The sequence below is a fragment of the Taudactylus pleione genome, unplaced genomic scaffold, assembly GCF_031769625.1.
Source record: "Taudactylus pleione unplaced genomic scaffold, aTauple2 ptg000012l, whole genome shotgun sequence".
Classification (NCBI taxonomy): domain Eukaryota; kingdom Metazoa; phylum Chordata; class Amphibia; order Anura; family Myobatrachidae; genus Taudactylus; species Taudactylus pleione.
The window spans coordinates 18,145,899-18,160,569 of record NW_028284415.1 but is presented as its reverse complement, the minus strand read 5'-3'; the positions used below and the strand labels follow the sequence as shown (position 1 = coordinate 18,160,569).

The 14,671-nt window shown below is 47.4% G+C and overlaps 1 protein-coding gene across 2 annotated transcripts in view; it reads right to left on the bottom strand.

The window, feature by feature from the left end:
* STX8 (syntaxin 8) overlaps window positions 1–14,671 on the bottom strand; it is a 319,594-nt gene that overhangs the window by 297,228 nt on the left and 7,695 nt on the right. For both annotated transcript variants that reach the window (XM_088468815.1, XM_088468825.1), the window contains exon 3: window positions 1,296–1,390. In XM_088468815.1, coding sequence (XP_088324941.1) covers window positions 1,296–1,390 — 95 coding nt within the window. The remainder of the gene's footprint in view (window positions 1–1,295; window positions 1,391–14,671) is intronic.

Genomic DNA, 14,671 nt, shown 5'->3' with positions numbered 1-14,671 from the left:
TTTAGGGGGGAAAACCGTGCCATGCGGGGAAATGCTATTCAATGAAATAGCATTTTCACTGCGTGGTAAATCAGGGGTTAACAAACAGAAAACGATTGATTCGGCGTAAACTGTAGAATCTATGGGTTTCCCAGCGTGTTTAAACCCCCCATGGTACCTTTTTATTGCGGTCTTTTGCTCACAGCTCCTGAAGCTGCGAGTAAAAGTCCACCAAGGGAAAATGAAATATGGGGTTTACCTCGCTAACTGAATTGGATTCCCCCCAAGTGTATTATGATCACCAGACAATATTACCCCACGCTATCGTATGTATGGTGAAGAGGGCACTATGTGCCTTATTTCCAAAATAAAGACACCCGCAACTGTGTGTGTACCCATATTTGAAAGCAGGGAGTTAACTCTTTCAAATAATGTGGCCCACTACTATCTATTGAACAATATTATTCTGTGGTATGGAAAATAGACGGTTTCTGTATATTGATGGTAAGGCACGGTATACAATCGGGAAACCGGCTGCCTTAATACCGGCAGCCGGCTTCCCGACTGTCATATCCCAGCGAGGGTGAAATGCCGGGCGTCTAGACATTTCCCCGACGCCGGGAGATCGGCGCCCGGCATCCCGATTGAAGGGATGCCGGGCGCCACGAGCGGACAGCCGCGCGGGGGGGGGGGGGAGGGTTAGGTTTAGGGCACCCGGGGGGGACTTAGGGTTAGGCACCCCCCGGGAGGGTTAGGGAACCCAGGGGGGGACAGGGTTAGGCACCCCCCGGGGGACTTAGGTTTAGGCAGCGGGGAAGGGGGGGTTAGGGTTAGGCACTTGGGGGGGAGGTTAGGCACCCCTAAGGAGGGTTAGCGTTAGGGGGTTAGGTTAGGTTATACTTACCTTAGGGACGATCGGGATTTCCAGCGGCCGGCGGTATTTCATACCGATTCCTAAGGTACTCTGTGCATATGCACTCTTAGGTACTACGGACTCCTTATGGCATACTATAAAGGTATTAATTACAGATATTTGTCTTCTATATAAAATGATTTAGAAACAGGAGAGTTGGAATCTGATTGGTTGCTGGAAGTTATGCCATCTTTTCCATTTCCCCCACTAAGTCATCTAATTTAGCCCTTGTTAATTAGGAAAGCATAATAGCAATATGCGAATATTCTGTTGTGTTCCAAAAGTAGAAAGAACATAAGTAACTTCCTCCATTTAAACTCACTGAAAAAATAGCTGCAGTCTTCAAAAAAAATACAAATTGGTGGAGATGTCCAATCACAAGTGATTTGATTTCAAAGGATACATCTGACGCGTCGAGACCGATCTCAGTAAGGAATCTCTCAGCTGTCCAATATTCTCATTTAGTCTTTTCATGAGAGACCTCACGGCAATATTTATCTGTGGAAACAGTTGAGCATGTGCTGATAAATATAGGTTTTAAACAAAATCTAACTGACAAGCAACAAGATGATTACGGGGCCTATTCATCATCACTAATGGGCCAGTTAGACATGTAATACTTGCAAAGCTTGCTGGAATCAACATCATCTCCAGGTGGCGTTTGTTGCTTCTTCCTATGGGATGGAGGACCGGGGATGCGAAGAGAGATCAGAGTTGATCCCTCCTCCGCCTCAGAAGTGAATGCCCTGCAGCTGTGCGCATGCATGACCTCAGGTCACACATGCGCACAAGGCCGACACAGATGTGGTAAGTATCACTGCTACTTCAGTAGCAGTGATACCGATTGTGGGAATAGCTGCTTTTCAGAGAAACTGTCCCCGCACCGGAGCAATTTTGTATCAAAAGCCACAACTGACGGCAAGTTGGATATTTAATCATCGGGGTCCCTTTCGAACCTCAATGATGAATAGGCCCCTAAATGTATAAAATAAAAAAAACATTGCATTTTAATAAACAAATATCTCACAAAGCCATGAAAAGATTATCTTCAGCAGTTTCTTCATGTATCAACCAAATAAGATGTATAAAACACTATAATACACACACACTTAATGAGATATATATATATATATATATATATCACTCTGTCTTAGTTATGCTGGGGTGCAAAACTACATTTAGACTTCCTAGGCACCATACTTTTGAGTTGCTCCATCTAGTGTGAATTTAGAAGGCACTTGACTTGCAGATAAAAGTTTTGCATTTATTCAAGCATTTCCAAGCTCCAAAAAGTCGATATTTCTGTCCATTATTAGGACCTCTGTCAAGGCACTCCTTTATAGACACGCGGTTACCAATCAAATACACACACAAATTATTTTCTAAAAGAGTTTGTGCGATCCACATAGATACGGAGAGCACAAACCACATCCAGGAAGGCCTCACCTACAGAAAGGTCTGAGGACTGGAAAGCTGGAACCACAATCTCTTCATTCATATAAAAATGGGACACAAACGTAGGAAAGTAACCCGCCCATGTACGGAGGACAGCTCTATCCTGGTGAAACTCAAAAAGGGGGAGCGACAAGAGAGCGCTGCCAAATCAGAGACTCTGCATGCAGAAGAGATAACGGTTAGAAAAAGTGTCTTCGCTGTCAACCAGTTAAAATCTACTGAGTCCCCAGAGGTTCAAATGGGGGAGCCTGTAGCCCCTTGAGAACCAAAGACAAATCCCATTGTGCCACCGGTGGGACAAAGGGTGGTTGAACTCGGAGAACACCCTGGAAAAATATTCTGACATCCGGCAGAAAAGCGATCCTTCGCTGGAATCAAACTGACAGCGCAGAAACCTGTACTCTCAGGGTGGCCAGGAGGAGACTGAGGTCTAAACCAGCCTGAAGAAAAGCAAGTACCCGGGAAACCCTATGACTTTAGGGTCATACTTTCTGTGGGAACACCATTGACCAAAAGAGTTCCAAACTCTGTAATAGATGCGGGCAGAGGAAGGCTTTCGTGCCCTAAGCATCGTCTGAATCACAGAGCTGGAGAAACCTTTGGCTCTTAAAATGGAAGACTCAAGAGACACGCCATCAAAGACAGACGAGGTAAGTTCGGATGAAGGCAGGGGGACCTTGCGCTAACAGATCTGGCCATAGGGGAAGACAAAACAGAGTGTCTATGGATAGATTCTGTATGTCGGTGAACCAATGGCACCTGGGCCAAGCAGGAGCTACTAGTATTACTGTGCCGCCTTCCTGCTTGAAGTTCCTGAGGACCCTTGGGAGGAAGGAAATCGGGGGAAAGAGGTACGTTAGCTTGAAGTCCCACTTCCAGCGTGGACCCGTACCTGGGGACCTTGGAGTTGGTAGGCCCCATTTGTTAACCAGGAGTTGAAAAAACCCTGGGTGGAGAGCCTACTCTCCAGCGTGTATGGCCTGATAAATTAGGAAGTCTGCTTCCCAGTTGAGGACTCCGGGGACGAATACTGCAGAGATAGCCGGAAGATGACGTTCTGCCCAGATCAGAATGTTTGTCACTTCTCTCATGGCTGCCTGAGTTCGTGTGCCTCCCTGATGATTGAGATACTGTGGTCACGTTGTCGGACTGGATCTGGACCGGACTTGCTTGGAGTAGGTATTGGGTCAGGATAAGTGCTTTGTATACTGCATGAAGGTCCAGGATGTTTATGGGCAGGTGACTTTCCTGAAAGGTATGATGACCCGTCACCGCCCCCCCATCCACGAAGACTGGCGTCCGTGGTGAGGAGCACCCAATTTGGAATCCAGAATGGGCGGGGAGAGAGAGGGAGAGATAGGCAGAGGGGAGGGAGGGGGAGAGAGAGATAGGGAGAGGGGAGGGTGGGAGATAGAGGGAGAGAGAGATAGGGAGAGGGGAGGGAGGGGGAGAGAGAGATAGGGAGAGGGGAGGGTGGGAGATAGAGAGAGGGAGAGAGAGATGGAGGGAGAGGGAGAGAGAGATGGAGGGAGAGGGAGAGAGAGATGAAGGGAGGGAGAGAGAGAGATGAAGGGAGAGGGAGAGGGGGGAGGGGGAGAGAGAGGGGGAGGGGGAGAGAGAGGGGGAGGGGGGGAGAGAGGGAGAGATAGGCAGAGGGGAGGGAGGGGGAGAGAGAGATAGGGAGAGGGGAGGGTGGGAGATAGAGGGAGAGAGAGATAGGGAGAGGGGAGGGAGGGGGAGAGAGAGATAGGGAGAGGGGAGGGTGGGAGATAGAGAGAGGGAGAGAGAGATGGAGGGAGAGAGAGATGGAGGGAGAGGGATAGAGAGAGATGAAGGGAGGGAGAGAGAGAGATGAAGGGAGAGGGAGAGGGGGGAGGGGGAGAGAGAGGGGGAGGGGGAGAGAGAGGGGGAGGGGGGGAGAGAGGGGGAGGGGGGGAGAGAGGGGGAGGGGGAGGGGGGGAGAGAGGGGGAGGGGGAGGGGGAGAGACGGACCTCTGGAGAAGGATCCTCTGGGACCGTATTAGAGGATACTGCCCATTCCACTGGGAGAGAATAAATTGTTGCAGAGGCCTGGAGTGTAACTGAGCAAATTCCACCATGTCGAAGGTGGATGCCATGACCCCAGGACCTGCATCTCTGATAGAATGGATACCCTTCACTTGCGGAGCAATTGGCATACTCGCAATTATAGGGCCGAAATCTTGTCCTCTGTCAGAAACACCCTTTGTGTCCGAAAATCCGTAAGTGCCCCCAGATGTACCATCCGCTGTTTTAGAGAAAGAGGATTTATTCCAATTGATGATCCAGCCGTGCGTCTGTAGACAGGCAATGGTCAGTTGGAGATGGTGTTGTAGAACAGCTGGAGATTGTGCCAATATCAGAAGATCGTCCAGGTATGGCAGTAATCTGACTCCCCGACGCCTGAGGTAGGCCATCATAACCGCCATTATTTAGGTGAAGACCCGAAGGGCCGTTGTTAGACCAAAGGACAGTGCCTGATATTGGTAATGTTGTTGCAGGACAGCAAACCGTAGAAATTGTTGGTGGGATGGCGTAATAGGCACATGCAGAGACGCATCCTGAATGTCCAAGGAAGCCATAAAATCCCCAGGTTCCATCGCCAAATTTTAGGATAGGGCAATGAGACCCATTTAGTTTCTGATCCAAAAATAGACTGGAATAATAACCCCTTCCTTGCTGAACCACAGGAATGGTGATTATTACCCCTGTCCGCAGCAGGGAGTAAATGGCCACTGGAGAGCCAAGGCCTTGATAGAATCGGATGGGAGAGTTGTACAAAAAAACTTCTGGGGAGGTGTCACAATTGGTGTCTGCGAGTTACCTGTCTCAAGTGGTGATCGGGTTTCAACGGAGGCCAGCATGACTGGAACCACAGATGATGTAGATGAATAGCTCTTTTATTATAAGAATTGGGTAGCAGTGAGAACTGCCTTTGGTGATGAGTGACTGGAACTGGAAACTTGAGACGTTGGAATGTGACCAGAAGGAACTTGGAGGGACCGGACTGGGACCGGCAGGTAGGCTGACTGAGCTGGTCGGGTTACTAGTAGATGGGCCTGCAGACGGATGGTAGCGTGGAAGCTACTTGTTGTGGCTTGGGAAGCCGTGGGTAGACGGTGGTAGCTGGGTGGCTACGTGGAGCGGCTGGATAGCCGTGAGTAAACGCTGGTATCTGGGTAGCTACGTGGAGCGGCAGGATAGCCGTGGGTGGACGCTGGTATCTGGGTGGCTACGTGGATAGAACTGATGAGCTTGGAACTTGACTCTGGACTGGAACAATGTGGACTGAACTGGAATAACGTGACAGTGGCTGAAGGGAAATCAGGTAATGCTGAGATGAGGGTTAAACAGGGTGATCCGGAAATGCTGTGACAAGGTTGGAACTCAGGTGCAGGCTGGATAGGATAATTGGGAATAACAGGTTTCAGGAAGGAATGGGTAGGTTTGGGAATTTTAGGTTCAGGGAGGGAGTAGGTAGGTAAAAGGAGCAGGAGTTGATCCACAGCAGTAAGCAAGGCAGGGTGACTCGATGCAGGTTTACAGAGTGCCAGGGACCAACCAGGAGTAGGACTAGCAGCAGAGCACAGGCGAGGTATTGCTGTAACAGGACGACTGGATGCCAGGTATTACTGTAGCAGGTTTACGGGATGCACCAGGGGTTGCTGCCAGCAGGTTAACTGAATTGCCAGGTATAGCTGTAACAGGTTTACGGGATACACTTGAAATGCAGAAACAGCATGAACCATACACCACGGGAAGACGAGATGTTCAGGCCCAGAATGCTATCAGGAGAGGATATATATACCATGGGTCTGGCAGCAATTGGTGGATACGGACAGGTGGTCTGGTAGTAGCATTCTGAGTGGTGGAAGGCACAACATGCAGAGGGAGTATTCATCTCTGCAACTCTGAGAATCAGAACCACACCTGTGATTCCAATCAGGGCTAGCAGTGCTCACAGACAGAGGAGAGGCCAGGTGCAATAATCAGAGCAAATCCTCCAGGCAAATTACACACACAGATCCATGGGGGAGCTGACAGGGGTAAGTCCCAAGGCAAAAAGGTGACAACTAGACAGGGTCGTGACAGGAGGATGCCTCCGGAAGGTGAGGGCATACCCCTGAGAGACCACTTTTCGGACCCAGGCGTCTGTTGTTGTTCGATACCAATAGTCCGCAAAATAGCCCGCCTCACCAAGCAGAGGGTTTGACGTCCGGCTTAGAAGCTGGACGTCTGACCAGCTAGGACCTCTTAGTTTGCTGATTGGTGGTCCTGCGAGAACTAGACGGTCTGGAGGAAGGCTGTCATTTTGCTCTTCCCTGAGGGCGAAAGGACCGAAAACAAGACTGCCTAGACTTTGATGTAGCTGTTGATGGCAGACCTGCAGATCTTGAGGCTGCCAGAGTAGCCACTAACTTATCCAATTCTGCTCCAAAAAGTATGTTTCCATAAAAAGGTAAGGATTCCAGAGTATTCTTGGATCCCGCATCTGCTTTCCAGGACCCTAACCAAAGGGCTCTACGAGCAACACCCGAAGCTGCCGATGCTTTATAAGCCAGGAGCCCAACATCTTTTGCAGCCTCTCCCAAATAGGAGGCAGTTTCCCATATGTGGAAGATATATGTCAGCTGTTGTCTGGTAGCATTTGGTAAAGTATCTTCCAATACCCCTGTCCATTCTTCAACAGCCTTGGATATCCAGGCCGCAGTCATAGCTGGCCGAGTAACACCTCCAGATAACGAAAACACTGATTTAAGACAGGTTTCAAGTTTTCTATCTATAGGATCTTTAAGGGAAGATTCTGACGGTATAGGCAACATAGCACTCCTGACTAAGGACCTCATTCAGACCCGGTCTCAAGCGCTGTGCGCTCGCAACCGGGTCGATGTTAAGGACTTGTGCACGCGCAGCAGCCACACTGCGCGTGCGCAAGTCCCGGAGCGAGAGAGAAACTCTCTCGCTCCGGAGCTCACTACAAAAGGGGCAGCTGTCGATGTTGATCAACAGCTCGGCCCGTTTTGTAGGCAGGGCGGGTGGGTGGTTTCACAAACAGAGGCGTTCCCAAGCGAACGCCTGCCATTGTGGGCTGCCGCACTGACATCAGCAGTGATGTCAGTGGGGAGTTTCCTGCTCGATCAGAGCAGGAAGCTCCCTGGGGCTTGCGGCTATCGAGACCCAACCTTAGGGTCTCGTCGCAAGCCCCAATGGTCTTGACCATAGCGACCATCAACCTGGTCGGTCGCTAAGCTGTGGGTGGTAACCCACATCTTAGCTAGCGAGCAGGAGGCCGCACTAAAAAAATAGAAGCGGCCGCCCTCATTCAGAACGAGCGCTCGCTTCTTGCGAGTGCCTCTGAATGAGGGCCTAAATGTTTCACATGAGCATCCACAGTAGGAGGGACTTCCCACTTCGTACATTCAGTAAGTGGGAAAGCATACAAAGATGCTAATCTTTTAGTAACACGGAACTGTTTATCCGGGGTACTCCATGCTTCTTCCATAAGTTCAGTGAGCTGCTCAGACTTAGGAAACTCCGCTTTTACATCCTTCTAGTGTTTAAACACTGGAGCCTTAGGTCTAGGAGCCGGCTCATCATCCTCTATATTTAGGAGCGATTTAATTGACCGCACCAAAGAAGGGACATCCACTGTAGAAGGATGGTCCTCCTCTCCTGAGATAGACCCTGGAGAAGAACCCGGTGCATCATCTGACTCTTCCAATGATGAGTCTGAATCTACATACTGAGCACATGTAAAAAATTATATAGTCCGCTTAGGCGCTTTAGTGGCTTCCAGTCTGTTCGCCTGCAACATTTGTTAAAATGCAGCAGCTGACTGAGCCGTACTCTGACTTAAGTAGGCATAAACATCCATCCAGGAAGGATGTATCGGGGGGACAAACATAGCAGGCTGGAACTGCTGTGGGTATCCCATTATGGGAGGCAGCGTGGTAGTAGTCAAACGGTCCACTAGCTGCGTCATAACCTGAGACAAGGAGGACACCCAAGATGGCTCCTGTACAGGGGCTGGTAGACTGGACTGGTGAGGTGGGCGCAGTCCCGGGTCCTGGCATCGACGCTAGCCAAGCACCGCTGGTGCCCACCAAAATCACCAGTCCGGTTACTGTTGCTGCGGCGCCGGCGGGAGTAGATGGAGAAGAAGCAGCACAGGTGTCCATTAGGACGCTTAGTGCTGTTTGCTCTGAAGTAAAAATAAATTAAATAAAACCTAAAATAAAAAGCTTGTGACTTCCTGAGCAGTCCCATTGTTATAAAAGGTGCGTCTGAATCCTGCCGCACCAAACGACAAACTGAATGCTTGTGGCCAGGGGTGGGGTATATGTGGAGGAGGACCTGAGGCATCCTGGGAGCTGAAAGCTTAACTGTTTTGTGCCTGTATCACTCCAACCACATTTCCCCATGGTATCCCTATGGACCCTGAAGAAGAAAGTCAACACTCCTGTCCATTAGGACCTCTATATCTATATATATATATATATATATATATATATATATATATATACACACACACACACACATATACACACACATACACAGTATATTCACTCCAGAAAGCAGCACTCACTGTAAAACCACAAAATTTAGGGTGCTCCGCTAGAGACACAAAAGTCCTGAATACAAAATCCAAATTGAATGGGCACTCACCAATCAATCGAACAAGTTTCTTTAATTACTCACACGGGTCTCAGTGGTGGTAGCTTTGTGGTGATTGTCTTGTCTTGACAAAAGTCTGTATAGACCGAGACGTGGACTTCCCGTTATGCACTATGTGAGTAATTAAAGAAACTTCTTCGACTGATTGGTGAGTGCCCATTCCATTTGGATTTTTTATATATATATATATATATATACACATATACACAAACACACAGTCAGGTGCATAAATATTGGGACTTAAAAAGTGGGATTCACATATAGAAACCGTTGTAATTCCTACACCGTTCACCTGATTTGGATGTAATTACCTTCAAATTAAATCTGAAAGTCTGCAGTTAAAGCACATCTTTGTTTGTTTCATTTCAAAGCCATTGTGGTGGTGAATAGAGGCCAAAATATGAAAATTCTGTCAATGTCCCAATATTTATGCACCTGACATATATGTGTGTGTGTGTGTATGTATATATATATATATATATATATATATATATACACACATATTGTTATATTGGACACCTCAATTTCCCCATACCGCCCTCCACTGTCTGAACCCACCCACTCTTTGCTGTTCTGCCCCTCCCCCCACCCTACCTCGTTCTTCAGTCACGACCCCGCACGCTCACAACCCCCACTTCCCCTCCGCTCCCACACTTATGCCATTGAGGTAACAGGTCATCCTCCTCTCTGGCAGCCAGTCAGTCCCGTCTCCCTTACAGTGGGATCTGTTGAGATGCACGTCCAGGCTTCCACTGTACACGCATTGAGGAGATGGGACAAACCATTAGATGCGACCAGTCAGAAAGGCCCTGTGGACAGCTGCTGGAAGATAATTTTCTAGCAGCTGTCAGTTTCAGAAAGACATCCTGGCCCCTCTGCACACGACTCCTACCCCAGTCTCTTCTGATAACTGCTGGGCACAGTGATCAGCCAGCCCGACAGGTTGCACCAGGTGACACCATTCAAGGGGGTGACACCAAAATAGCAGTGCTGCTCTGCTATTTTGGTGTCTACCCCTTGGATGGTCTCACCGAGCAGCCACACTGCAGTGACTGGCAGAGGAGAGGATGGGGCTGCCCAGCAGCTGCTGCTCGGCTGAGTAAGCTGGGCATACTCAGTGGAGCAGCAGCTACTAGGCAGCTCTCCGCTTCTCCCCTGCCTCTAAGGCCCATTGAGTGCCAGGGGGCGTAACATGCGGTCACGCCCCCAAGAGTGACACAAGACCACACCCAGTTCTGCGTGCGAGGGCTTGGATCATGGACAACTGCACCGTGTGACAGTAAAGTAAGTGACGCAGCTGTATGCGGCGTTTAAAAGGGTACACACAGTCAGATTTTCCGGAAGATATGAATGATAACGATTGTAATGATCGTTACATCGTTCATATCGTTGACATGTTGACAGCAAGAGAGGGCATGGCCCGGCAATGACGCATCATTGGGGCAGAGCATGGGCCACGACATCGCGGCCCGCCCCTCTTCACAATGCCGAGATTAGTGCAATTGTGTAGTAGGGGGCGGGGGCCACGATGACGCGGTTTATACTATAACCGTGTGGGGGCGGAGACCGGACAGGTCACCAGGGGGCCGGAGGCTTGCCTGCCTTTCCAGGGGGCAGCGGCTCCCGATTTTCGGGAGGCTCCCAGCCGAATCGGGAGGGTAGGCCAGTATGGTTACGGTTTACCTCATGTAAGCACCTTACCACTGTGTTTTTAGACTAGTGAATAGTACAACCAAACAGAAAAACAATGACACCACCACATGACCATATAACAGCAGTTTTACTGACTTTACATACTGAAAACAAAACACTCCGTGGAAAAATTAAGTGGAAAAACAGCCCTGCAATAAAAACACTGGCTGCTTCTCTAAAATTTCCACACAGAATATGACTAAACCACAGTGCTGGGCTTGGGTCAGCAGCCATTGTTGTAACCACAAACACTCAGGCCTGTCTTCTCATGTGTATCTTTAATTACAGTTGTTTACAGTAGAAGCAAACGTGTCTTGTGTCCTTCTGTCGGCAAAGGAAAGCTATTCACCCAGAGCTGCGCAGATTAGACATCCTTTAGAATATAAAATTGCAATACAACAGTATGTAAAGTCGCAGCTACCACTTAAATGGCTGTTACCTGCCTGATGCAAGACATAATTAAAACGCAAATTTATTTATTTAATTTCCTGAAGCAATATATACAGTGATCGCTCTGAGTGACAAAATATGTGGGTCCTGGCGATCTTCTACTTTAACCACTTAACTGACAAAAAAAAAATTCTAAAAACCTCTCAGAAATTGACGTGTTTTATTTTAGTAAGTGAATTAGGTGAAGAACATCTATTTCAACTTATCCAAATATATTTGTAAAAAACTGTTGCAGTGCTAAAACTGTTGCAGTGCATTCTGGGATTTGTAGTTCAACAACAGCTGGAGGGCCGCTAACTGCTCATCCCTGAACCAAAGTACTTACAACATTTTACATAGTTACTGATAACAGCTTTTTGTATATACCACAGTAGTAAATCACACTATAATATAGTAAGTGATCTGACAATTAAGCTACAGCAAATCTCTGTGTGGATCACAGTATTAATAATATTTGTTATACCCAAGCAGAAGATAATAGCAATAGGTAATTTTAGGAATTATTCGATAGTTACAATATGGTTGTGCATACAATAAATTTGGTTGGATACAAACTAATACACAATAACACGTGCTGATAGCCCTTATGTTTATATTGGGTTTTGAATTTGATGCACCAGGGCCAGTAATATTTTATATGGCCTTAAAATAGGCTGTGGAATAAACAACTAATATAGTTGTGCCACCTTAGGTGCCCTTTTTGTTACACTGTGATCCTGGAATAAAGATCTGTTGAATCATACTGTGATCTTATGTTTGGTGAACCATTAACATTGGAGGACACTGATTTATAATAAATCATTATTAGAATATATACAGATTTTATTACACATTTTTTTCATTAATTTCACTTTTTAATTACATTTTGCATGCTTATTTATTTTTGGAATCGTTATTAAAAGTTATGTTTTATTATTGAGACTATTAGCAACTGGATATACTTGGAACCTTGAATTACATTGTAATAATAGTTCTCTTTAATTATTCAATAGCAATAGTCCGAGAGTGCCCCCGTTTTGGAATACTTTTTTTGCTTCTATATAGGTCTTCGTTTTTATTCCTGGGTGCACCTTCTTGTGTTAAGAAATATAAATATATGTATACAATATTGACATTATAAGGAAAGGACGACCATTAAATAAAAGGTACTTGCGCGAATATGTAACTTTTTGCTTTGTGACCACAGCAGGTATTCCAGATATCTGCTGCAATCCACTAGTCTTCACGTTAGGGCCGGCAGGGGACTTTTCAGAAAGGGACACTTCACCCGAAAAGGGGGTGTAGTTATTTAAAAAAAGGGGCTGTGTCCTTGAGATGCGCCTTTTTCATCACTGTAGGGAGAGTTTCCGGAACTCTTTTGAGACGCTGGGCTGCCCCCAAGCTCTTCCTGCAGTGTGAATAGATGTCGTGCCATGCTGGTCACTGCGGCCCATGGGTGGGAACGGTTGATTTAGCTTTTCATGTGTAGGGCCATATTCAATTAGAGGCGAAAAGGACGTAATTTTCGCCTGTTTGAATTATCCCCGTATTCAATTTCAAAGACTTTTCGCATGTGCGGGTCCCCATGTATGCGGCAGGTGTTTTGAGGAATGCGGGAGGTGCATTTTTTGAAGAACTTTAAAAATGCACTTTAGGGACTTAAAAATATGCTTGCACCCATTTTCATGTACCCTAAATTTGATGCAACTAGTTATTTTTTATTTTTTGCAAAAAAAAAAAAAAGTGCTATTCTTCACAGGCGCATTTATGCACCTGCCGCGGCTATTTAAAAGCCCTACTTACATTTCGCAGGCCAAAACGGGGGTACCCATAGGGCTCCCCCATGTCAGGACATCATTAGGGGAGGTCCCTGGATGACTCCCGAAAATTCCCCGATTTTTTCCATACTTACCAGGTCCCGATTCCGCAGCTTCTGGAATTGAATACGGAGATAAGCGGGCACGTGCCCGATACTTTATCCCCAGCCAAACCTCCGATGTGAAGCAAAAAGTCTGGGATGTGAAAAGTCCGGACTTTTCGCTCCAATTTGAATACCCCCCCATAGTGTCCCTTATTCACGTTACGTCATACATTAGTGCTCTTTATGCATGTGACGCCACAGTAGTGCACCTTATAACACATTATGCCACACCGTAATACCCTTTACACATTTATGCCACACAACAATGCCCGGCCTTTACACGTTATGCCACATAGTAATGCATGACCTTTACACATTATGCCACACAGTAATGCCCCTTATACATTATGCTCCACCCTCCTGTCTCCCCAGCAGCCTCTTACCTAGCTGTGTACCTCTAGCAGCCTCTGAACTCTCACCTGCAGCAGTTGGCCCCCACACCTGCATCAGCAGGCAGGCGCACTGGTCCGGCACTGCAGCCCTTGAGAGATAGTGCCGCATGTGAGCCAATCTGATCTAGCGGACCGGCAGCCACTGCTGATCGGCTGCCAGTCTGCGAGCTCCGATTGGCTCCTGACCGGCGCCTATTTGAATAACAGGAGCGCTCTCTGTCACTCTCTGCATGGTGGCTGGACCGGGTCCCCTGGGATACGTTGTCCTGCAGCCAATCCCTGACAGCCCGTCAGGGATTGGCCGTTGCACAACGTGTCCCCGGTGACCAGGCCCTTTTTTAAAAGTGAGTCCATGGTCCTCGGTACCAGATAAAATACGTGTATTTGCAATCTCTGATATAAATCAAAGTGAAATCTGAATAGATATCAGGGATACATCAAATCACAGATGTATTTAAATTGACCTAAATTGCTTCTGTTGAGAGACTGTTCAATTAAATAATAAATCTCAAACAAAAGAAATCCTTCATGGATTTGGTGCCTTAAAACTGGTGCCTTGGTGCCTGGTAATCAGAAATGGTGTGACACTTTGAAATTGGGACCCCAAGCCCTGACACTACTGAAGAAATGAAGAAAATTAAGTGGCGGAGAGCAGACCTGTCTGCAGGATAAAACAGATATATCAGAAAACCTCTTACCCACTTAGGCCTAGCTGGCTTATTTTTTTTTCCAAAAAACCCTCAGAAATGGCTGTGGGTTTTTAGGATTTAATTATGTCAATAACCTCTATTTATAACTTATCCAACACAATTTTATTTTATTTGTATAGGTCATCAATATATCGGACTATCGATGTTCGGACCATTGCAAATTTGCATTTTACCAGCGGCTGCTGCTATGGGCATCCTTCAGGTATACACTGGGGGGCTGAGGGCTCCTGGATTTACATTTCCCAGTGGCTGCTTCTCTCTGCAGCCACTGGATGGGGAGTCCTGTCGTGCCGCCTGATTAGCAGTGATCATCAGCAACGAGAGACACTGGGGGAGGGTGCAGGGATGCAGAGGGGCCAGGAGGTCCCTCTGCTATTGGCGGTTGTTGAAAGAGTATCTTCCAGCAGTCACCCAGTGGGTGTTTCTGTCTGGTTGCAATGTTTGCAACTATGTCAGGTAACACAGAGCCTGGCTTGGTCACAAGCGA